Genomic DNA, 26,421 nt, shown 5'->3' with positions numbered 1-26,421 from the left:
AAGGATTGAGTTATTAACATTTTGTTAATAGCTTTGGTGTAAACCCAGCTTAAAGATGCATACCTCTTTAAGGTCTCTGATTGAAAATATAGACCTTAAACAAATACAGTGATAGTCTGGCTTCTCCACACATCTGTGTAATCACTTGTCAGCTGATTTATGATGAATAATTCTATAGTCTGATTTTTACTCTAATATTGACATATGAAGGAGGCTCCTTTTTCCTTTTATATTATCCTTGTGATGTAAAATTTCCAAAAACCTTGTATATACGTCGACGCGCCATTTAAAATAGAAAACTTTTTCATTTTGATAGCTTGATCCTTTTAAGCGATCCTTGATCGTGTCCTCGCGTGCCTCTCCACTAGGAAATACTGAAATGGAGTGCAACTAACGGTTGATTCTCATAGAACATGATCTCATGAGCTTATATATCATTGTGCGAAATATCACTGTGAGGACAATATAGATGGTGATGATGATTGAAGCTAAAAATACCCAGAGGGATTTTGAATTTTACATCTAGATTGTAATCGGGATATATTGTTGATCAAATACTAAATATGATCAAAATTGATTTTTTTCCTTAAAATATCACTCATATTTGAAAAATCATAGCTCAGTACTCATTGGAGATAGAGAGTTCCGAATGATCTAATTCATTCAGAATTTTATGATCTTAAAAAAGGCAAGAGCAAATTTTTCTGTCCGATCACTGATTTTGCCGGAAATAGCTGAAAACTGGAAAATGAGCCTAAAATACGAACTTTTTGGGCCACTCTGTATTAGCACAAGGGAATTTTACATGAAGAATTTGGTTCTGAACCTCTCTCATGTATCCAAATAAAATATTAAAAAATCAGAACTACGATATAAATTGCAAGCAAACCCCCATTTTTATGTCTATTGACTGGACTTTACTGTTCCCCAATATTTATAATTGTCAAATATTTGTTTAAATGTCTATAACTAGTGTTAAACATAATTTTTTAGAGTTTACTGAGACTCTGTGGTGTCGCATCACAGCGGAGACACAATAGTAACGCTGGTTACACACTGGGCGGTTTTTGCCGCGGCGGCGAAACTGCCGTCGCAGCCTCGAAAAAAAGTCAAGCTTATACATTCGGCGGAAAAAATACCGCCAAACATCGAGCGGCAAAATATGATCAGTATGATCGTATGATCGTATGATCAGTAGCCAAAATAATTGTTGTAGTTCTTCATCGCAAATGTGTTGTGACTTCACTGTTTCATGAGTGTTCAGTGATTGTATTTTGCACATTTTCCAAAAGTATATATTATTAAGTGTTTAACTTAAAATGGAACTTTAATCTAGAGAGAGTACCTCTTCGAAACATTAAGTTGAGTTGACTTTGTTAGGTTGGCACCAAGTTAAAGATTGAAATGCATTTATCGCGGAAAAATTGATTGAGCACTGCTACTTCAATCAGAGCTATTCCTGGGAATATTATATTAGTAGCCGTCAGGCTACTGTCAGTCAGAGAGCTTCGCTCGCCATATCCGTTTAGCCATACGTTTAGTCTGGACCGCCGACTGGATCGTCCTAACATATGATAAAAATGCTCAAATGAAAAATGCAAGCGAGCGAAGCGAGTCTGCTGATCTCATTCTTGGACGAACCAGTCGAGTGTCCAGGGGGCAGAGCCCCCTCGCTAGACGGATACGGTGAGCGAAGCGAGCCTGTCGGCTAGTAATAGAATATAATTGATTATTTTAAATGAGAATGAACCGTTAATATTACATCAATAAGCCTGTATAGCCTGTACCGTCTATAGAAGGCATTGACAAGACAGAGGATCGGCAACGTTGTACTGCTATCTTCTCCACTGCCATTATAACGTGAACCACACTATGAATAAACTACATCCATTCTCTGACGGTTTAAACTGAATCTCTCAATATGTAGGTGGAAATGGAATGGTTCTACTTGACTGGAATTCCAATGAGCTTAATATTTATGGACACCTCTGTATAAAACAAGCTTTTGCGACCAGATAAATAATGCTTTAACAAACAAACAATATGTTTGTCTGTATTGACAAGACAAATAGGTCTGGCACGCGTGTTTATGGGGACTTGATTGTCTGTTTTTGAAACACCTGCTTGTCCAATTCTGTTTAACCATGTTGAATAAATACTGTGCATTGGACAAAACAAAATATAATCAGCGTTACCAGATTGCGTGAAATTGTAACATTGTCTCAATTTCGCCAATGTGATGACAAAATAGTAGTTCTGTGAACAGTAGACCTCACGCAGTATTCTCATCCACAGAGTACCTGATGTCATTTTTTTTTAAATGTTAACCAACTCAGTTCACGTTTGAATTTGTATTCCATATGATATAATTCATCCAGTTCCGTGATAATCTTTCTATCTGATGAAAATTAATTTTTCACAATCAAAATTATTGTTATAATTTCTCCAGCATTATTTAGTTCATTAGTTTTATTTGAATGTGAGAATATTGATAGTGTTGGACACGCATAATAATACCATGACTGCAAAACAAAATATTGAAAGCAAAGACCTTAAAGCTGCGATTGGACCAAAGTTATAAACAAAATGTTAATAACTCAATCCTTATAGATCATATTAGATTGAACATAGCTTATCATAAACATGATGAAGATGTGTGTTTGTCAACTTCCGTTCAATCTAATAGAATCTATAAGGATTGAGTTATTAACATTTTGTTAATAGCTTTGGTGTAAACCCAGCTTAAAGATGCATACCTCTTTAAGGTCTCTGATTGAAAATATAGACCTTAAACAAATACAGTGATAGTCTGGCTTCTCCACACATCTGTGTAATCACTTGTCAGCTGATTTATGATGAATAATTCTATAGTCTGATTTTTACTCTAATATTGACATATGAAGGAGGCTCCTTTTTCCTTTTATATTATCCTTGTGATGTAAAATTTCCAAAAACCTTGTATATACGTCGACGCGCCATTTAAAATGGAACATACCTGTCAAATTTCATGAAGATCTATCACCGCGTTTCGCCGTAAATGCGCAACATATAATCATTCAAACATTTAAACATTCAAACATTTAAACGTTAAAGGTGCGAACAGATATACGCCCCGCGAACATGGGCAATTCACTTTTAATCAGCTGACTATATCTGTATTTTTACAGAAACGGTAAGATACAGTTATAAAAAGCTTGGCATCAGCTGATTAAAAGTCATGCTCGCGGCGCGTATATCTGTACGCACCTTAAGAGAAATGCCACACCGTCGACTAGAATCTTAGACCTCACTTCGCTCGGTCAATTATTGTTCCTCACGTCAAGGACTATTATTCATGAGTGTTTGAGAGATTTCAATTTTTTGTTGACCATATTTGCAAAAAACTATGATGTTTTTTTTATCATGGATTCCATGAACAATTCAAATCTCACAGATTTGGTAGGTATTCTGGCTGTGGATAGAGCTTGACCTAACAAGTGTCGTGCTATAATATGAGATGTTTCACTCCAATACAGGGCGAGTTAATCACTCAAACATAAAATGTTTCCTTCACTCACAGATCAGAGAAATCACTCATCTTCAAATGCTTACAACTCAAGAATAGGAGTGAATATTGCCATGTGATGACATATTATTGTTCCTCTCGTCAAGTACTATCAGTTTGAGGACTCTCGGACATAAGTGAGGTTCACATAATAATGACAGTGAAGAAAGATAGAAGAAAAACGCTGCCGATCCTGCCGAACGCTGCCTTCTATAGACGATAGCTGATACATATTTATTGATGTAATATTAACTGTTCATCCTTGTTTGAAATAATATATATATATATATATATAAGCGAAATGGCACTCACTGACTGACTGACTGACTGACTGACTGACTCACTCACTCACTCGCAGAACTAAAAATCTACCGGACCAAAAACGTTCAAATTTGGTAGGTATGTTCAGTTGGCCCTTGAGAGGCGCACTAAGAACGGATTTGAAAAAATTTCCAAAGATACGCCCAAAATCTGCGTTTTCCCAGCGTTTTCTCAGCTTTGTCGAAAACAAATGAACAGAAAATGTTCAAATTCAGTACAGAAGCTCAGCTAGGTTGTAATAATGTTGTGTTAGAAGGAATTTGCAATATCGTCAAAGATACGCCCAAAATTAGCGTTTTACAGCGTTTTTTGCCTTTTCTCAGATTTATCGAGAACAAATGAACAGAAATTGTTCAAATTTACTACAGAAGTTCTGCTTGGGTGGAATGATGTGTTAGAAGAAATTTGGAAAAATAACGTGAAAGATACGCAACAAGATCTGCGTTTTTCCAGCGTTTTCTCACCTTTTTCTATAATTCATGGAAATATGCTCAAAAATTCAGTACACGCAGGTTTAGCTGAGGTGGGAAAATTTTAAATGCTACACTGGAGTACAATAATTCTCATAATATCCTAACGAAGTTTTCCACCATGCACTAAATAATTGAGATTAATCGATTAATAATTGATTGAATCGAGCGAGGAAGTAGCGAGGAAGTACTTTGACTTTCTGATGTATGAAGCATGCTCAAATGAAAAATGCAGGCGAGCGAAGCGAGCCTGCTGATCTCATTCTTGGACGATCCAGTCTGGACGATCCAGACGGATATGGCGAGCGGAGCGAGCCTGACGACTAGTCTATATATATAAAAGCGAAATGGCACTCACTGACTGACTGACTGTCTGACTCACTCACTCCCAAAACTAAAAATCTACCGGACCAAAAACGTTCAAATTTGGTAGGTATGTTCAGTTGGCTCTTTAGAGGCGCACTAAGAAATCTTTTGGCAATATTCCAATTCTAAGGGTGGTTTTTAAAGGTTTTAAGTTCGTCTTTTATCTATCTATATATTGTCACGTGGTATTTTAGCATCACAAAATATTTTTGAAATGAACTATTGAGCTTTAATAGAATTATAAAATAGAAAGGAAAGATAGCCTAGTCAAAGTACCACTCAAGTAAAATCGAATGTTATTGGTGATAAAGAGTATCATATTATCTAAAGCGATAAGAGAACCAAGCAAAGTTGTAATTCAACAATAATGAGAATTCATTGACAGAAATAAAAATTATAAAGCGGCTCATTTATTATTGGCAGATCATAAAAAGTGAAAGTTTGCATGTACATTTGAGGTTAGAATTCTTTGTTTTTGTTCTAAACGAATCAATCGATCTAGGATCAATCGACAGTTCTTTGAATCGATACCTAACGAATCAGCTGATTGCTCGATCAACCAGTATGAATTAAATTATAAAGTTTACTCACAAAATATATGTTATATACACTAAGGAAGGTTTATGTAAATAGATAAGGACAACTATTATTGTTACATGAGTATTTATTGCAATCTGAAAAAGTATGTAAATCAAGAGTACAAAAAGCTCACATAAAAATTAAATGTATACTGTTTTATAGTATCATATATCGAGATTTATTTATTGGAATAATCTAAGACAATCACTCAATTTATTTATATAAGAACTTTTTATTTATCTTTGTATAACAAATTTGGAGAAACCCTGAATCTGAAGTAACCAATTGCATTGAGTCTTACTAAAATTAGAAAACCAATCAGAAGGAAGCTTACAAATCGTTCAAGGAAGAGATGAAATTTTTCTGAAAATCATTTCTCTTTGGCTTGTGATCCTGATCTGTGAGGACGCACATGGAGATTAGGGTTCTCTCTTCCTATTAAATTTTAAAATCATCAAGCCAACCCCCTTTTAAATGTAAAATATTTGTAATTAATGTTTGATTATTTGTGAACTCAGTGTTGCTAAAGAGTTCTTAATTGTAATCTGTTCCCATAAATAAATTTTAATACTGGAAGAGATTTATAAGAAATCGGGACCACACGCGAGCCCAGCAGAGATGGAAAGGACCTGCCTAATTAATTATTGGAGATAATTAATTTACTCTACAAGACCTTCAAGAACATCAGTTTTTTTGTGAGTGCAAAAATTTGTCTTGAATGAGCTCATTTTTAAGGCCTTCATCAGTGAATTGGGGAATCAATTAAAGCGCTATATAAATTTATTCAAGTTTAAGAAATTCGCAACGTGTCGACTATTATCATATAAGTTATAAAAACTATTTTATGAATTTATTGATTTATGTAAGAAGCTTACTTCCATGCACGGCACGAACTCATAAAACCCTGAGATTATTGAATTGTTCTTTGTATTAATTATTATTTGCTCATTGATCAAAGTATGTCATCTCAAATCTACAGACCGAACAGGTTTTAAGTTGTAGAATTCTGAATTGACTTGAAGTCCACGTATCAGTATTAAATGCAAATTTATAATTTTTAAAGCTCACAACTGTGAATGCTATTAAACCTTGTGATAATTGTTGAACTATTTAAGAATTTATATATATGGGAATTATAAATATAAGAATATGTTATACATATTATTTAATTGGAATATATTTTATGTTTTATGTCAGCATACAAAATCATAGAAGTTTTTATTATATCCTAACTCATCTCGTGATATACAGTTTGAGCTGTCTTGGTACCAAGAAATATTCGTCAGCAGCACATCAAATAAGTGAATCAATCAATATTGATCTCATTAAAAGCATTCATTACTTATCATCCTTTGATGATAGTCATACTATTCCGCCAGAAAAATCATATTGATAATTACATTAATAAGTACACAGTATATCATATAAGGATCCAGAGAACTTCAAGAACTGGCGTTGTAAGTTCAAAGGAATTTCAGAAGGGTAAGTTGGTGAATACCTGTATTCATGACGAGCATTTTGAAAATCAACTAGAAAAAGCCATAGTTGATCTTCATTATTCTCGATTGGATGCATGGTTACTGATAGTCAGTCGCCAACTATCTTTTTGATTTCCTTATTGGTATTCTTCCAGAACTTCACGGAAGCAGCGGTAAGAATTGTTAATCACCAGTCATTGAACCTTGTGGTGATTAATTATATTTGGGAAATTCATGCATCTACCACTGAGCTAGAGCTGCGGTCTGAACCCAGCATATTTGCGAGCCGAACGGCCTTAGCTTTTTGCGAATTTATTTGCAAAATAGGGATTTTAGCAACCGCTCTTATAAATATCAAGAATACCGCATCACCTGTAAAGGATTTGCAATTTACCACTTTACACAATGTCACCCAACAAGTGGGGCAAAAATCTGCATCTTTACAATATATAAAAGCGAAACGGCACTCACTCACTCACTGATTGACTGACTGACTCACTCACTCACTCGCAAAACTAAAAATATACCGGACCAAAAACGTTCAAATTTGGTAGGTATATTCAGTTGGCCCTTCAGAGGCGCACTAAGAAATCTTTTGGTAATATTTCAACTCTAAGGGTGGTTTTCAAGGGTTTAAAGTTCGTATTTTATCTATATACTGTATTTCCCAACAGATCTTTGTTATTGAACATTTTAAGAATGCTCTACTCTCAAGTTTATTCACCTATTCCACTTATTGTTATTATAATTATTTTTTTACTTTTTTCATTTGAAATATCGTTTTTTTTTTATTTTACTGAGTATTGCTTGTTCAATTATAATTTTGTATATTTTTGGAGGGTTAAGTGTAAGACAGGGCCGACTGCGCCCCCCCAGGTATAAAATTAAGGCAGTCATTCTATTCTATTCTATTCTCTTCCTTTCCCCTCTCTTCATCACCTCTTTCACCCTTTTCTCACTCTCTCTCACTCTCTCTCTATTTTCTCTCTATCCATATTTCTCTCTGTCTCTCTTAGTATGTATCTTGCTTCTAGCATTTCAATCATATGCTCACTTTCTCTCTCTCTTACTTTCCCCTCTATTCCTCACCTCTTTGCCCCTTTTCACACACTCTCTCTATTTTCTCTCTTTTCATATTTCTCTCTGTCTCTCCTAGTATGTATCGTGCATCTATCCTTTCAATCATATCCCCACTTTCACTCCCTCTTTCTCACTCACTCTTCCTTTCCCCTCTCTTCATCACCTCTTTCCCCCTTTTCTCTCTCTCCATATTTCTCTCTGTCTCTCTTAGTATGTATCGTGCTTCTACCCTTTCAATCATATCACTTTCACTCCCTCCCCCTCTATCTCTTTCTTCCCCCTCTCTTCATCACCTCTTTCCCCGTTTTCTCTCTCACTCTCTATCTTCTCTCTCTCCATATTAATTTCTCTCGGTCTCTCTTAGTATGTATCGTGCTTCTACCCTTTCCATTCTCTCTTTCTCTCTCTCTCTCTCTCTCTCTCTCTCTCTCTCTCACTCTCTCTCTCTTTCTCTTTCGGTTATCCTCTCTTAGTATGTATCTCTTGTCTGTCGAAAAAAGCATCCATTAATCATTTATGACGGGAGAGATTTTTTCCATATTCGAGCCAGCATCAAAATCGTCCCAAGTCTCAGCTGAATCTGAACCCGGGGGGTGTTCATCTCTCCAAACCCTTTTCTGCCTCCACCCTTCCCACAACTACCTTGTCACTCCCTCCGCCCTCTGCAACGAAAACCCTCCAGACAGAACGGAAGTCCGCCCATGTTATTTTACGGTGGATTAATTAAAAATTCATCCATCTTCTTTCCTATGCTGGAAATGCTAATTGAATAATATTGTTCCATCTCATGCAACGAATTCATCTCTAGGTCTATCACTCTCCTTGTCTTACTATAGTAAAGTCCACGTTATAATGTTAGTAGAGAACGATAGAAGAACAACGTTGCCGATCCTATCAGTCCAGTTAATATAGACATAAAAAATCTGGTGTGGTGCACTCACACAACTTTCCTTGCCGTTATGAAAATTGATCACCTGACGCTAGTGTTCCTGCGCATCTCAAGTCTACTATTCAAAGATTCGTGCCAGCTGTTGACAGGGCAATAACGCTGGAGACACACGAGGTCTGCTATCTCTTCATAGTGAATCATTAAATAGAAACAACAGTTTGCAATTGGATAATCGCATTTTCTCGAATTTCGAGCTTATTTTTAATTTTAGATGAAAATGTTACTGGACATTAATTGTAGAGATCCTCATGCTCAATCTTTTCCCTTCAAAATTTTTTTTTTAAATTGTATCTGAAGCCTGATAATTGAGAATCTTAAATCAAACTTTGCATAGATGGGGCGTAGCTCCTGAAATTTTTACAGATATCAGACTTGTGGTAGTTGATAGAGCTTATCGATGACTATTTCAGGTATAGCTTTAATCAAAATCGTTGAAGCCGTTTTCGAGAAAATCGCGAAAAACCCTGTTTTCGACAACATATTCGCCATTTTAGTCGCCATCTTGAATTGCATTTGATCGAAAATGTTCGTGTCGGATCCTTATAGTGTAAGGACCTTAAGTTCCAAATTTCAAGTCATTCCGTTAATTGGGAGATGAGATATAGTGTACACAGACGAACATACACTCATACACACACACACACACACACACACACACACACACACATACACACACACACACACACATACAGACCAATACCCAAAAACCACGTATTTGGACTCAAGGGACCTTGAAACGTATAGAAATTTAGAAATTGGGGTACCTAATTTTTTTCGGAATGCAATACTTTCCTTACCTATGGTAATAGGGCAAGGAAAGTAAAAAGGGGGTGTGCTTGCAATTTATATTGTAGTTCTGATTTTTCAATATATTATTTGGGTACATAAGAGAAGTTCCGAACCAATTTCTTTATGCAAAATTTCCTTGTGCTAGATACAGGGTGGCCCAAAAACCTCGTATTTTCGGCTCATTTTCCAGTTTTCAGCTATCTCAGCCAAATCTTGTAATCGGACAAAACAATTTGCTCTCGCCTTTTTTCAGATCATAAAATTCTGAATAAAATGAGATCATTCGGAACTCTGTATCTCCAATGAGTACTGAGTTATGATTTTTCAAAAACGAGTAAAATTTGAAGGAAAAATAAATTTTGATGAATTTCAGTTTTTGATCAACAATATTTCCCGATTGTTATCATTTAGATGTATGATTCAAAATCTCTCTGGGCGTATTCTTGTGCTCTACAATTTGAGATCATAGATCTCAAATAGATTTTCAGGTACACATGACAACAATGCTGCTTGTATTGTTAAAAACACCTAATTTTCAGCTTCAACCATCATCTCCAACAACATTGTCCTCACATTGATATTTCGCACAATGACATAAGTTCATGAGATCATGTTCTATGAGAATCATCCGCTAGATGCACTTCATTTCAGTATTTCCTAGTGGAGAGGCGCGCTTAAGGACACCTTAAGTGTGTGTGTGTGTGTGTGTGTGTGTGTGTGTGTGTGTGTGTTGTGTGTGTGTGTGTGTTTGTGTATAAAAATGACGAATAAAATGGTGAAAATGTTGTCAAAAACAGGGTTTTTCGAGAGTTTCTCGAAAACGGCTCCAACGATTTCGATCGAATTTATACCTGAAATAGCTATTGATAAGCTCCATCAACTGCCTAAAGTCCCATATCTGTGAAAATTCCACGTGCCCCATCTATGCAAAGTTTGATTCTAGATTCACAATTATCAGGCTTCAGATAAGTGGAAAAGATTGAGCATGAAAATCTCAACAATAATTAATGTTCAGTAACATATACACCTAAAATTTAAAATAAGCTCGAAATTCGAGAAAATGTTATTATTCAAATTGCTAACTGTTGGCAACTGTTGATTCTATTAAATCATTCACTATGAAGAGATAGCAGACTTCGTGTGTCTCCAGCGTCATTGTCATGTCACCAGCTGGCTCAGATCTTTGAATAGTAGACTTGAGATGCGCGTGAACACTAGCGTCGTGTGATCAATTACTTTCATAACGGCAAGGAAAGATGTGTGAATGCGCCACACCAGATTTTTATTGACTGTAGCTGTTCATTGATATTATAATTAACTGTTCATTTTCGTGAAAAATAATCGATTACATTTTATTAAGCAAGCAACTATTTTTCCAATAATTTAATAATGAATTTTCATAATTCAGATGGAATATTTTGTCAATCAATTCTCAATTTCACATTGTTGAAAGACGATTTGGCAACAGAGCAAAGCGAGAAAGAGATAGCGCAATCCGCTTTGTTGAGTAATAGACAAGGATAGCAATTCAATTGCTAAACAAACACTGCCAATTATAACGTGGACCTCACTATAGTAGCTCTGTGAACAGTAGACCTCTCGCTTCAAGAGAGTAGTTATCTGATTATATCCAAAGACCTTAAAGAGATATCTTTGATCATATCTGTCAACGCCAAGTTTTTCGCCTGCAGTGAAGTCCACGTTATAATGGTAAGGTTTGATCAGCAATGGTTTTGCTATCCTTGTCTATCATTCAACGAAGCGGATAGCGCTATCTCTCTATCGCTTTGCTCTGTTGCCATATCGTCGTTTAACATTGTAGAGTCTTTAACATTGCAATCGATGTTAACATCGTCTTTTTACATTGTGATGTTAATTAATTAAAACAATATTTTATTTCAATTATTGAATTATTGGAAAATATTATTTCATGCTCAATAAAATATAATTGATTATTTGAACTAGGATGAACAGTTTTATAATATTACATCAATAAACCTGTATTCCAAACAAGAATGAACAGTAAATAAACCTGTATCAGCTACCGTCTATAGAAGGCATTGACAAGACAGAGGATCGGCAACGTTGTTCTCCTATCTTTCTCCACTGTAATTATAGCATGAACCTCACTATTGTTTCATCCACAAATTACAAACGTGAACTTTGAAGTGTCAGCTATCCTCATGTATAGCACAACCTGTTCATATCAACACAGTGCTGCCACATCATAATGAATCATACTATACGATTTATCGAAAGTTTTCGAATGAAACTCGACCCATCGTTCTAATTGATTGTAGGAAAACTCGGCGGGTAAAAGTTTTTCCACAGGTTTTCCCGACTCGACTGGAAAATGGAAAACTGCGACAGGAAACAGATCGAGAAAACTGGTGCCTCGCAAGCTGTGATCTACCTAAGTTTCCCGATGAATTTTCTATGAGTTTTCCTAGCGATGGAAAACCCACACAGCGAAATATTTTTCAATCTGCAATGTGGAAATGAGAAAGTTTTTCTAGGTCGAGAAAACTGCGAGAACTGAAAATAAAGCACAGTTGGTTCCCAACACAATTCCGGCCTCGTTGGTGCAGTAATAATATCTCATCTATACTATAATGAAGGAAAGAACTGGCTTATACACGTACGGGATAGAGAAATTATGTTTGACGAATCATCACGTCTGAACTACTCAACTGATTAACTTGAAATTTTGCTTATAGATTCTAAATTAACCAAGGATGGTTATGGGTCTATTTTCAATTCTTCAAGATTTCATTACAAGCTTTCATTTTGTCAAGTTTTCAAATAAACCCTTGTGGAGCACGGGGTACCTGCTAGTTAAATAATATAAAACACTTATTGACATGGGCTACTTTTAAATTAATACAACAAAATAAATCTTATGAAGATGGTGTAAACCGAAACTAGTTGTTCAACTATTTAAGAGTTTTTTTTTAAATAAAGAGTGCTATACGATTTATTTTGTTTTATTAAATAATATATTATACATTATCTTGTTTATTTAATATCCACTTTATTAATACTCGTATGATGCCTTCTGCTGAGCATTATTGATTACTATAGTGTGGTACACGTTATAATGGCAGTTGAGAAAGATAGGAGAGAAAAACGTTGCCGATCCTTCGTCTTGTCAATGCCTTCTATTATAGATGGTAGCAAATACAGGTTTACTGATGTAACATTATAACTGTTCATTCTCGCTTTGAAAAATGAATCATATTAAGCAAGAAATTATATTTTCAATGATTTCATAATGAATTTTAATAATTGAGATGAAATATGTTGTTAGTTAATTATTAATTCTCTACATTGTTGAAAGACGATCTGCCATCAGTGCAAATCGGGGAAGGGATAGCGCTATCCGCTTTGTTGAATGATGGACAAGGATAGCAATACCATTGCTAATCAAACACTGCACTTAAAATTTGGACCTGACTATAGCGTAGCGAAATCCTACTTTTCCGACTTGAGGCTTGAATCGTTGTCCAATCTGGGTTTCTATGTGTGATGATAAATGATTTCTAATGCTTTAGAATTCAAATTTTCAACACAATATTTTCTGATTCATTACTCAGATCGAGTAAAACCTGAAGAAAATGGTAAGACAACTGAAATAAGGACGTGACAAAGTATGTGATTAGATTATATTGGTGTTCTTTATTTATGTATGTTACACTATTTACTGGCTTATACACTAATTTACATTAAATTACGGTAATGCTAATAAATATTCAACAAATTTTACAAAGTTGAAAAAATTTATCAATGAGAATAAAGATTGAATTCGATTAGATTAACGATTATTATAAATCATATAATATTGTAATGTAGCTTCAGTGTTTACAAGTTTGTGTTTCTTCAATGCATCCAAATTTTTCAAAATAATCCGATTAGTTTCAAGTGGTAATTGAGTAGAATATTACTTATAAATTCAATAATTCAAGCCATCCAAATTCAAAATTCATAGTTTTCATGTTTATTTTGGGCTAAAATTTTATAAAAATTGTACACGTGAAATTCTAACCTAACTTTGTCATCTATAAATTTGGAAGAGAAATAGCACAAGTACTACCTTATTATTCTATCTTCTATAATGTTATTGCATTAGTGTCATTTGCATTGTAAATGAATGAATAAAATCGGCGGTGTTTCAACAAATAATTGTCGATTCTCCAAGAAGGATATAAAATTCTATGCAACGCATCAACACATGACCGGGTAATGTGAGTGAGACAGAGCGAATTGATTTCCAGCCAATAAAGGTGTGATCAAATGAGAAAGAACGTGGAGAAATGGGTAAAAACAAAGAATAAAATGGTGAAAACTCAAGTTTTTACGACGGGCTATTTCGCTGTTGACTACTGACCACCAATGCAAACATAAGCGGGCTTTGTTCCAGAACATATTTTCGCGGAGCTCAATTTTTCATTTTCGAAAACTTTCTGCCCGAAGAAGAGAATGCGCCTATTATTTAATCTGTACTGGACAATCGTGTATAGGGCTTCCCTTTGTTCTCGATTCCTGGGTGATAATTTAGGAAGGGTTTGTTCGAGGGTTGGGTTTTTGGATGAGGTGATAAGGGCAGAAAATTTCAGAAAGGGAAGAGAGATAGACCGTATTCTCCAGCAGCCCTCTCATTGACTAAGTAGTAATTTGAATCTATAGTGAGGTCCACGTTATAATGGCAGTGTTTCATTAGCAATTATATTGCTATCCTTGTCTATCATTCAACAAAGCGGATAGCGCTATCTCTTTCCCGCTTTGTTCTGTTGCCAGATCGTTTGTTTACAATGTATGAATATAATAAATTAACAAAACATTCAATCTTGATTATGAAAATTCATTAAAAAAAATAATTGTTTTCTTGATAAAATATAACTGATTATTTTAAACGAGAATGAACAGTTGTTATATAACATCGATAAACCTGTATCAGTCACCGTCTATAGCCTCCTAAGGCCCATTGTGCATTCCAATGCACGTGATATTAACCGCCAATCTACTCAACAATGATTTGAAATGAAGCTCAAACACCAACACAATGTCAGGTTGTCCAACATTCACCAACATAAAATTCCCTACTCATCCAAAAAAATCCCTAAAACTGCGTCCTTTTAGAAGGATCAGGCTTTAACGTGGTAAATTGGAAAAAATGCTTGGGTTTCTATTGAGTTCGAAATGGTATTCTTCTAAAAGAACAACGGATCATAGCTTCTTTAATATGAATTGCTTGGGTTTTAGGAGGATATACAGAAATTATTGCTCGCTTAATATGATAGGATATTGATATTACCTGAGTGCTGACCCTGTAAAATGGATCCTACTTCAGCAGTTTTCATTTTTATTAAAGTGAGGTCCACGTTATGATGGCATTGAAGAAAGATAGAACAACGTTGCCGATCCTCATTCCTGTCAATGCCTCCAATATATTTATATCATTATGTGCTAATTTTGTTATCTGTTTATGTAGTTATATGGTTATATGGGTATATATTTATGTTCAACGGATCTTGAAAACGGCTCCAACGATTTTCACGAAATTTGTAACAAAGTAGGTTCATGATATGAAGATTCGATTGCACTAGGTCTCAACCCTTGGATAACTCGCTGAAGGACATTAAAAGCATAAATACGTCCTTGGAAAAACAGCTGGAAATTTTGTCGTCTGTCGATACCGTAATGGAAGAGAGTGAACGAGTGCATGTGTGTGGGATCATCCAGCTGATCCCACGAATAATATTGACAACAGGGTAAACAGCTAGATGTAAATTCGATGAGCGCTACTATTCAAAAAATTATTTGTCAGCCCGGGAATATCAATATTAATTTTATGAGGTTTTGTCTTAGTTTAGCTTAGAATCGAGTCAGTTTTAAGTTATCTCTTATCTCCCTTGAATTGTATGGAGGGTTAGATGTAAGAGAGGGCCGACTATGCCCTGACTACGCCCTCCTAGGATTTCAATAAAGCCAGCGAATCAATCAATCAATCAATCAATCAATACATGTCATTGAAATCAGGTTCTCACTGTAAGAAAAATGTCACTGAAATCGCGCTCCAAAAGAGCAAGTCATTGAATGAACAGCTTGATCAGTCTTCAAGTCCTTTGACACAAAATTATTCTGAATGAGCTTTTATTTGGAAGAGCTTGTTTATATAAAGCAGACATCACACTCTTTTGAAACAGTATGATTAATTACTCATTAAAAACGGGAAAGCCGTTCCACATTCCATTCATTGAGCGACTCTTTCCGAGTGGAAGTCTTAAGTGCCAAGTGAAAGATTGCAAACAGAGAGAGAGAGGGAGAGAGAGAGAGAGAGTGAGTGTGTGAGTGAGCGACAGAGAGGAAGCGAGAGAGAGTGATAGGGGGGAGATGTGATGAATGATGAAAAAGAAAGAGAGAGTGAGTGAGAGAGAAAGAGATAGATTTCTTAACTTTTGTGGATTACAATATATGATAACGTAAACTCTTATGGTTTCTATAGACCTTCTGTCTAATGACTTCTGTAGACGGTATCTGATACCGGTTTTCCCATGTAATATTGACTGTTCATTCTCGTTTAAAATAATCAGTTATATTTTATCAAGCAAGAAATTATATCACTCAATTATTTCATAATGAGTTTTCATAATTAAAATGAAATATTTTCTTGATAGATTATCAATTCTACATTGTTGAAAGATGATCTGGCGACAGAGCAAAGCGAGGAAGAGATAGCGCTTTCTGCTTTATTGAATGATGGACAAGGATAGCAATTTATTTATTTATTTATTCATTTATTATTATTTCATCCACCGACCACCTGTGAAAGGGGTATAAGGATATGTCAATTTGACATTAATCAAACAGCAACATGTTATCTATCTTCTTAAACCTCCATCTTGTGGTTTGTAGAAATCTTTATATTCCTCCACTGAGTAGGCACATATGGATAGAAGTTATTTTTTCAATAAGAATCGGAAATCTTTACCTGATTTTTCTTTTATGTGAGATGGCAATAAGTTGTACATCCGGATACCTGAACTCCTTACCCCTCGCTCATACATAGTAGCCTACTTCGGTGTGCATCATCACTCAAATTATTTCTGTATCTGGTTGAATATTGGTGAAATTTTTCTCCTGTATCAAATTAATTTATGTGTTTTTTTAAAAAGCAGATTGTTTCCAGAATTTTATAGGCTGAGGAGTGGGAGAATTCCAAGATTTTTGAAGTAGGGCCTACAACTAGTTCGGATTGACTCTCGTATCATCACCCTCAATGCCCACTTCTGTAGTCTAAACACCTCCACTACACTGCTAGAATTACCCCAAAAAATAATTCCATAGTTCAGAAGGGAGTGAAACAGGGCGAAATACACACTTTTAAGAGCCATCGAATCCAGAGAAGCCTGAAGGTTTCTGAGAACGAAAATTGCTGAATTAAGTTTGGTTTTCAGGCATTCCAGATGTGGTTTCCATGAAAGATCAGAGTCAATAAATGGCAATACCATTGCTAATCAAACACTGCCATTATAACGTATAGCAGGTAATGAGAAAATAAAGATTATCATAAAAACTAAGACTATTCCCTGTTTCGGAAAGGCAATTTTCTGACTCCAGCTGTTCAAAGTCTCGAACTTAGCTAAATCCCGAGCTCGGAAATCGGCCCTTAGTTGCGTTTTTCTGGTTCTAAATATAAAGTATCTGAATACTTGAAATCACAATATTAAAAAACACTTATTAAATGTATTTAATATATTTTAAGAAAATATATTGAATACATAGTTGAAACTCCTGCTCTTTTTTAAAAGGTTTACATGAATAGGAAATTGCACAACTATTCTTGAATAGTAATAAAAATTCAAAATATTGAATCAATTCAGTTTAAATGAATCATGGAAACAGAGTACTTATTCGTGGATTCTACTTACTTGTCATAAATAGCAACGGCTGTTGGTACAAAAGATATAATAGCGTTGATAGCTTTGTCGACAGGAATGACTTGAGCGCAAAGCTCTCCTCGACAGTGCATGGTTCGGATGACACCTTTCCCGCCCCCGACGAGCAATCCCATTGGTCCGTTCAGGTTGTCCACCCATCCAGGCATGGGCTCTTCTATTGATGGCGTAACTGCAACAAAAACATTCCACTAAAATTTACATTCATTCTCAATTTTATGAAACACCTAGGCCCTGTTTGCACAAAAACTGATTAAATTTTAACCGTGATTAATTTCACAAGAACCAATCAAAAGAGGTTTTTTAAAAAACCTCTGATTGGTTCTCCTAGAAATCATTACGATTAATATTTAACCAGCTTTTGTGCAAACGGCACTCAATATTCAATGCCCTATTTCTCATCACGCCCTGTGAGGAGAAAGTGAACCTTGAGGTATTTTTCTTCGAAATGTAGATAGAATAACATTTGTAAAACTGTATTTTACTCGCCTCACATATGTAGAGAGATTTGCCAAATCATGTAGTGCTATATTTAAATGCCTCACGTTGGGCCGGCAAATCATGTGGTGCGTTTTTTAACGGCTTCACACATGTAGAGTGAATCTTGTACTAAATCAACGGTGTTGAGGTTATAAATTTTGTAACTGCGTACGTGGACGCTAAGTGTACACCAGACTGATTGATTCACTACAAGATTCAATACAATTGTCGGAATCGCGGGAGGCCTAAACGCTCGCTCACCCTTGATTCTTCTAATGACAGATTGTATAGTGATGAAATTTTTATAAGCAGTGTAGCGATCGCTAAACACTGAATACGGATACCTTAAAATTATTACCTGTGAAGAATGAGCATACAAAATCATACAGGTCGAGCAAAAATCCCGATGTAGATAATTTACGGACTGCGTCTCTAATAAGTTCTGAAGGATTAAAATACGGTATTTGGACCAATATCGTTCAGAATATACTTCGAGAACAGAGTCTTGTCGGGTTTTAAGCTCTATTGTAGGAATTTATATGATCTCTGGCTGCATCTGCTGTACAATTGATGTGTTCGCTCCTAAGTCGAGGTTGGTAACAGATAAAAGCTGATATATGAGCAGGTAAGGACAAAGAAAAATATCTCGATCTGACCCCACTCGCTACATCCACTTAGACCTGTTCCAATATCCAGCTTAATTCAATTATTCCAATGATCGTATTCGATCGGTTCTTGATGATATAGAACGTATCAGACACAATAATTGACAGGCTTAAGAAATAATCGAACTCAGAAAACGAATTAACAAAACTGGAATATATTATAATAAAATATATGATCATACAGTGCAGATTCATAATTTGATTTACAGATTGATAATAATTTAGCATTGACAAAAGAGTTAAAAATGTTCTTGTGCTTGCATGATACCATGCGTGATTCGACAGAATTTTACAATTGATAAAATTAACAGTTTTGAAAAAATAGTGAAAAAATGAATTATAAAAATATTTTTAAAATGCTCGGGGTCGTGGTTCTGGCAGCGGAGGATAGCTAATCAAACTACAAATTCTTAGAAATTCTATATGGATAAATTCTAGGCTCTTAAATGCTAAGCGCTTGTCGGCATGGCCATAATTTAACGAAGAAAATTTTATATCTTTCTGCACTGAAATATTTTCGAAGCGTAGATTGGGGCCCCTTTAACTTATAACTCACGTGAAATTCCTTGGCGGTCGTGGTTTTCTTCTTTAGATCAAAATCGTTTGATCGGCAGCAATCCAGGCTTCGGTTTCAGCACGTGTGGAATTTTGATTTAAATATCTCCTTCACCAAATTAATTAAGGGATAATTTACTTTAAACTTTTAGTTTATCGATTGATGATATAAATTTACAAATAACAAATAGATTGGCCTAAAATATTGGCTCACAAATAAACATATAAAATCGAACAAGAATTTTTTACGAATAGGTCTTGGTAACTATAAAGAGATCTGAACGGTGAGGATTTCAAAAGGAAGTGCTGTCTTTTTCTCTCAGCTTCTTGGCTAGACCTTTCTTCTGAGAATCTCGATGTAATAATTTGCATGAAAATTTGCCATTGGTAGAACGATTGTGACGTAGACATGACGTCAGTGGCAAGCAGTAGAATATATTCCTTTAATTACAATAATAATTCAATTTATGTAATTCTTAAAACTGCTTAATCTTCTAGACATAGTTCCTCTCATACAATGTACATGTGCTAGCGTATATGATAAGGCAGTTTGTTGTCTGATAGTAGATTAACATGTGTTGCTTTCAAACGATCACCTTTTTGGTGCTATTTCTATGCACTATGATTGGCTTAGGCTTGCCAAAGAGATTTAATTACCATGTGGTTCAGTTGAATTAATCATTAATAAATTAATATTCTTATGCAATTTTTATTATGTTTGAGACTGTTATAATTAATTTCTGCCGTTTTATCAATAATATACTGTTCATGCTATGACCTAGTTAGTTACAATAAGACTGACATATAATATAATTTCTTAAATAATAAATAATTTCAACGATAATACATACATTTTATTTTTTATTCGAAATTCTTGGTCCTTTATTGATAGTTTTATAATTTTTAGGAATGATATTATACCTTGCATGAAACCGGCATGACATTTGACAATACTTTGAATCAGTCAGCTGTGTTCAGGCTGCTTTAAACATCTGATCGATAGTAAACAAAGTGTAACCTCAAATTCAATGAGCAATTCGTAAATAATTCGTGCTTTATTTGCAGAATAATTATAATTTTATTGAATAATTTTCTAGAAAATGTTCAGTACAGAACGGTACTCTTATCTAATATACAGTTACTGATAAGTAAGCTTTATCGCTCGGTCGCTAACTATTCCTTTAGCAAATTCTTTCATTTTAAAAGGTAATCACAATTTTTCTCTCTTCTCATGAAGTCTATTTAAAAAATTCATCACACATTTAACTCAAAAAATCAAAACAAGGTTACATCTACACTTCCATCACATACAGTTCCAATAGGATATTCCTCCCTAGGTAAAATTATGGCAATGTTGCATAACGTTCAAGGTCAAAACCGGTTAGGACACCAATGTTGTATTGAATGGGCTGTATTTTAGTTATTATCATCGATATTTCATCGATATTATCGATGCTGCTGAGGTAATAACCCAATATCATTTCTAGGGGTTCATATCTCAAAAACTGAAAACAATAAAAATGTTTTTCTTCAGAAATTTATTCGAATTGTTCAATTTTGGCAACATGATATTATATAAATCAAAATATATTGAAAAGTGAAGAAGAAGAAGAAGAAGAAGAAGAAGAAGAAATCTTCAAGATGTACTCACCAATTGACGGCCTGGCTATGGCGACTGGTATTTGTTTTCTACTCTGATCCACTAGTGTCTCTGACAGCCGCTTTGTGTACGTATAGCAGTTGGGGTGAGGGCTGATCAACCTGCAATGTTCCCAATAAATTACATATCTTCAAACTTTCATCCTTGTGATTTCTTAGGCCGGAAAAACTATTGCAGCGCTCCGCCGTGAATGTGGAGTTTACATAAATATAAACATAAAGAGAAATGCAAACCCGTCGACTTGAATCTCACTTCACTCGGTCAACTACTAAGTAATTATAATAATGCAAAAATGATTCTTCATATACCCGTATATTTTTAGAAACGAAGAAATCAAATTCGAATTTATGAAATCAAAAAAAAATTTGAATCAAATTTATGAATAGCAGGAGCCGTCAGCAATCTCTTTTCTTCAAAATAAGGTCTGCGAGAACACCTTTAAGATCTCACTAGTAGTTCCGTGAACAGTAGACCTCGTGCAGCTATAAACCACAGCCTCTTCTTATAATGTCCATCAGAGTAAATCCTGTTTGTATGTCGTGTCGGCGAGATGTCGGTGTGAAAGCAGCTAATGGCTGTTGGGGTTGGTGTATGGAAAATGCTAATATTAAAAACTGATCTCATTCAAGACATACTGACAACAGGTCAGCCCGAGTTGAAATCAGAGAAAGGTCGAGAGAAAATAGGCCTACCATGTTACTTTCAGTTATAAATTGCATGTATCACTGCATGCGATAAATAGTCCACACAGCAGCTCATTTATTACAAAGTTACATTGAGATATTTGTTGAGAATCGAACTGACTGTGTTAAAGGAGATAATATTTTGATAGCGCACCCACTCACCCTTCCCCTTAGCAAGCCACCAGCCAGCAGTCATCACCTCTAAGACTGGGTACACGCAGTCGCCATTTTGAGTCATAGCATAGCATTTGTTTCAACTGCTTGTATTGCTACGCTTTGAAAGTAGTGATTATATTTTGATATTTTTAATAATTCTAATTCATTATGGTGGGGTGCTCGGCAATAAATTGTGCCAATAAACAGAGAAAGGGTTTCGCTTGTTTAGATTTCCTACAGATGAAAAAAGAAAGGCAATTTGCCTTCATATTTATTACTCTACGTTAAAAGCATTTTCTATTCTACTAATTGATCATCTCAAAACAATATTACATTAATAATTGACAATTATAACTTACAAACTGTAGGCTACCATACCTATTATAAGGTACCTAATATAGATAAGTGTTTGAGCGGAGCAGTAGCTTGGTTTACAATATTATCACTAGTTTATAGGCTTACTTTCAAATTCTCCTTGATATCATTAACTCTATAATGAATATTAATATTGTCTTCAAAAAATACCGATCCTAGTGGCTTAGAAGACTCACTATTACAATACACTTGTAACAGCAAGTCTTTTAAGCTTGTGCAAGCTACAGTAGTATAGCCTAGGCCTATATCTTTTTCTCATCCAAAATTGGACTGATATGAATAATTTACTGGCCTACTGTGGTATTGGTAATTTTTACATCTAATAATAGTCCATGCAGTAGTGAGTAGTGAAACTTTTTCCTGAAGACTGCGCCTTTCCAAAACTAATAATGTTGAGGCACAGAGTTGAAGGACTACAGCTTTACTAGTTTTGTACGGTACCGGATTTTGTTAAATTAAATACAAATCATTTTTTCATTTTGTTCTGAACAATACGTTCATTTTTTGAATGTATCCTTGTTGGAAAAATATTCCCATCAATTTATGAGCCACTTCAGTTCTTCAGTGATGTCAATGTAAATTCTGTCAAAAACCATACAACATAGAGTATACGGATATATCTTGAATTTGGCTCCTTCTTCTGTGACTCAAAATGGCGACTGCGCGTACCTGGTATTCATAGTTCCCTAACCACCTCAGTCTGACTGCAACTTCTATGGGAATCGTATCAAAACGACGTCTGAATCGCCAGGTATTTATTGGCCGCTTGCCACTATTAATTACCTATTTGTATTTGTCTAGACCTCAATGTAAAGTCGCGTCCTCCGTATCCCTACAAATCCTACAATATTAATATTGCATGCGTCATTGCATGCAATTAATAATCCACTCGACAACTGATTTATGAAGAATAATTCTATAGTCTGATTTTCACGGTAATATTGGCGTTCGAAGGAGACTTCGTTTCCTTTTGTATTATCCTTGAGGCTCTATTCTTTCACTACAACCACAGATGAATACAGCATAGAAGTTTTCTCAGATACAACTGACCTCTGTGTGACTTGATCCATTGACTGGCCGTCCATCCATTTGGTCAGGTTGATGACGTCATGAGGGTTTATGTCACTGCTATAGACCCGTTCCTCCATCTCCACCACGTCCACATGACAGAAAGCCGTCGATAGGTGCAGCATCATCTTCAATCAATTAATCATACTTCATCAATTAATCAATGTGTTGTCATCACCACCATCTTACATACAAGGATTATCTATCCATATAATAAGAGAGAGTAGGGTTGTGTTTGTTCACATCAAAACATGTCAACTTGTGGATTGCATACCGGACAAACGGGAATGATTTAGATATCCAAATTTTGCACATAGATTCTTAATTCAACAAGGATGGTTATAGTCCTATTTTGAATTCTCCCACTTTTTTGAAAGATTTCACTCGGTCAAGTTTTAAAACAGACCCTTGTGGAGCACGGGTTACCTGCTAGTCTTACATACAAGGATTATAGTCAGTGAGTTTAGAATTATTTATCCATACATTGATACATACAATATCATTCTCAACTATGAATGATTAGGAAAGCAACAATAACATTTTGTTAGATAATTATTAATTCTACATTGTTAAAAGACGATCTGGCAACAAAGCCAGCGGTGGGCGTTGGAGCTGTGATAGGTGGGTCTATGTTTGGCAGCAGCCTTTCAATGATATCCGACTCTACTATTGCTGCTACTGTTAACAATATTCAGATAGAACCAATTATCAGTAGATGCAGACAATCATATACAAAAGTTTCAAAGTTTTGACAGTAAGGCAACTTTATTTCAAGAGACTCTTCAAATATATAGTTGAAAGTAATAATAAATTCTGTAGGATTGATAAAACATTTCACAACTTGAGACCAGACAGTTCGCTGAAGTATGTTGTTCAAGACTCTAAGTTGAGCATGTTAAGAAGACAGTTGTTGTATATGAGCTCTAGATTTATTAATATAATTCCATTTGATATTCATCAAAGAATAGATTTGAAGGGAATAGAGGATTGGATTAAGGAAAAGTATTCCTTTTCCCTTGAACCTGAATGGTGGTAATAATAGCCTATATTTATATATATTTTTATAAAGCAATCTCTATTTTTTGTGATTCCTGAGACCTGAATGGTAGTCATATTTTTCATCTCTGTTTTATTTTAGTTTTTCCTAATCTTTTTTCTCTCTCTCTCTCTCTCAAAATTCGTTATCACTCTTTTGTTTTTTGCAGTGAAGTATTTTTTTCTTGTCATCAACTCGATTTTGTATTGTGAATTGTATTTTGTTTTCAGTTTTTATTTTAAATCGGACTTTATGCGACTCCCACCAGCGGCCAAAGACTTTTCTTTTTGCTGGTGGTGCCTGAAAAAATTTTTAGTTTTTAGTTCTCGGTAGTTAATTTTATTTTATTTTCTTGTAATAAGTGTTGATTCATTAACCTTTATTTGTTGCGTTGTTGAATTCTGGCAATAAAGTATTGTAATTGAATTGAAAGCAAAGCGAGAAAGAGATAGCGCTATACGCTTTGTTGAATGATAGACAAGGATAGCAATATCATTGCTAATGAAATACTGCCATTATAACGTGGACCTCGCTATAAGTAAGCTAACCTTGATGTGTTGAAGCTGGGAACACAACTGGAGAACGCGGTTTGTCCCTTCCAGATTGGCGTTGACTAGCTCCTTGAGGCCGGCCTCCAGTCTCAGGGAGGCGGCGCAGTGGAAGACGACAGAGACCTGCGTCACCAGGGTGGCCCGGCTGGAGGCTGATACGCCCAGGTCGGCCAGGCAGACGTCACCCTCCACTGCTGTCACTTTCGAGAACCTCTCCGGGTGGCCAACGCGGAGACGATCAAACAACTGCAACCATACACTTTATTGTTTGATACAATAATTACATGTAGAGGGTAGGAATTGTATTAATCTTGACTAGTCAGTAGCATAGAGAAACAATAGCATGAGTAGATATCCCATGGTATAAGGCGTTTATGTCGCAACTTTTACTGTTATCTCAAGCCCATAGTCCACGTAGTTCTTTCCCGTGAAGCTTTAAGACGCTGGTAGTCTCTCATATTGTGCCGTTCATACACTCTCACCCTGTCAAAACAGTAAAAATCGACAATATTCGACAGTAATCAGCTTGAGATAACAGTAAAAGTTGCGACATAAACACTCTAAACCATGGGATATCTACTTACGCTATTGTTTCTCTATGACAGTAGTGAGTAGCAAGTGGTTCTTTCTGAGAATGTGTCACGTGATTAGGGTTCTTCCAGTAGTTCTCTGAACAGTAGACCTCGCGCTCAGTAAGTTACATTGACCTGTTGTAATGTTTTCGCAAAGATTAATGAATAATTTATCAATATAAAATGTCTAGAAAAATCCTTAATAGACATAGAGCTTTCTGCTCTATCGTACCGTGACGTGTCGTCCTGGAATGTGAGTGTGAGCGCTGTTATCAGGTCTGGTTGCCGTCGATACGCCAATCCAATCAACTCATCAGAGAACATTCTGTGTTGTCGTGGTGGCAAAAAACGGTGTGTTGAAATAAAACATTAAGATTTCTAAAATCATGAAAAGTGAGAAATGAAGTTTGTTGGAAATTAGAATTATGGAGTTCATTTTGTTAATTTCAACACACCGATTTTTCGCCAACACGACAACACAGAATGTTCTCTGATGGGTTGATTGGATTGGCGTATCGACGGCAGCCAGACCTGATAACAGCGCTCACACTCACATTCCGGGACGACACGACACGGTACGATAGGACAGAAAGCTCTATATATTTAGGATTCTTTCTAGACATTTTAATTGATAAATTATTTATTTATTTTTGAGAAAACATAACAACAGGTCAATGTAACTTACTGAGCGTGAGGTCTACTGTTCACAGAACTACTAGTTATTCATATTCGAAAGGAAAAAAGGACTACCTACTGGTGCTTTGAACATCTCCTCCAGTCTGAGAGCAGGGGGGAGACCCCGTTTGCTTCGGATGAGGACGTAGATTCTGTTCAGATCTGGACATCCAAATAGCAGTTTCTCGACGAGCACCTTACCCATGAAGCCAGTCGCCCCTGTGATCAACACTGACCGACCCTTGTAGAATTCGGCGATAGCTGAGCCAGCATTTTCGGCCATCTGATGGGAAAAACAGACAAATTTCTAATACAATTCACATTCATCTGTCAGTAATGACTGATTATAATGACAAAATTCTTTATTTTGTCAAGTCCCCTCTACACTCACCCTCAAAATAGAATATATAGTGA

The 26,421-nt window shown here is 35.5% G+C and overlaps 1 protein-coding gene across 5 annotated transcripts in view; it reads right to left on the bottom strand.

The window, feature by feature from the left end:
- LOC111062167 (putative fatty acyl-CoA reductase CG5065) overlaps positions 1–26,421 on the bottom strand; it is a 72,226-nt gene that overhangs the window by 21,181 nt on the left and 24,624 nt on the right. For all 5 annotated transcript variants that reach the window (XM_039435551.1, XM_039435547.1, XM_039435550.1 and 2 more), the window contains 5 exons: positions 26,087–26,290; positions 24,758–25,006; positions 23,156–23,301; positions 20,883–20,992; positions 17,505–17,703 (listed from right to left, as the gene is read on the bottom strand). In XM_039435551.1, coding sequence (XP_039291485.1) covers positions 17,505–17,703; positions 20,883–20,992; positions 23,156–23,301; positions 24,758–25,006; positions 26,087–26,290 — 908 coding nt within the window. The remainder of the gene's footprint in view (positions 1–17,504; positions 17,704–20,882; positions 20,993–23,155; positions 23,302–24,757; positions 25,007–26,086; positions 26,291–26,421) is intronic.

The sequence above is a fragment of the Nilaparvata lugens genome, chromosome 9 (genome assembly GCF_014356525.2).
Source record: "Nilaparvata lugens isolate BPH chromosome 9, ASM1435652v1, whole genome shotgun sequence".
NCBI lineage: Eukaryota > Metazoa > Arthropoda > Insecta > Hemiptera > Delphacidae > Nilaparvata > Nilaparvata lugens.
Note: the sequence above shows the minus strand (reverse complement) of the source record. Positions and strands in the feature narration are given on the sequence as shown.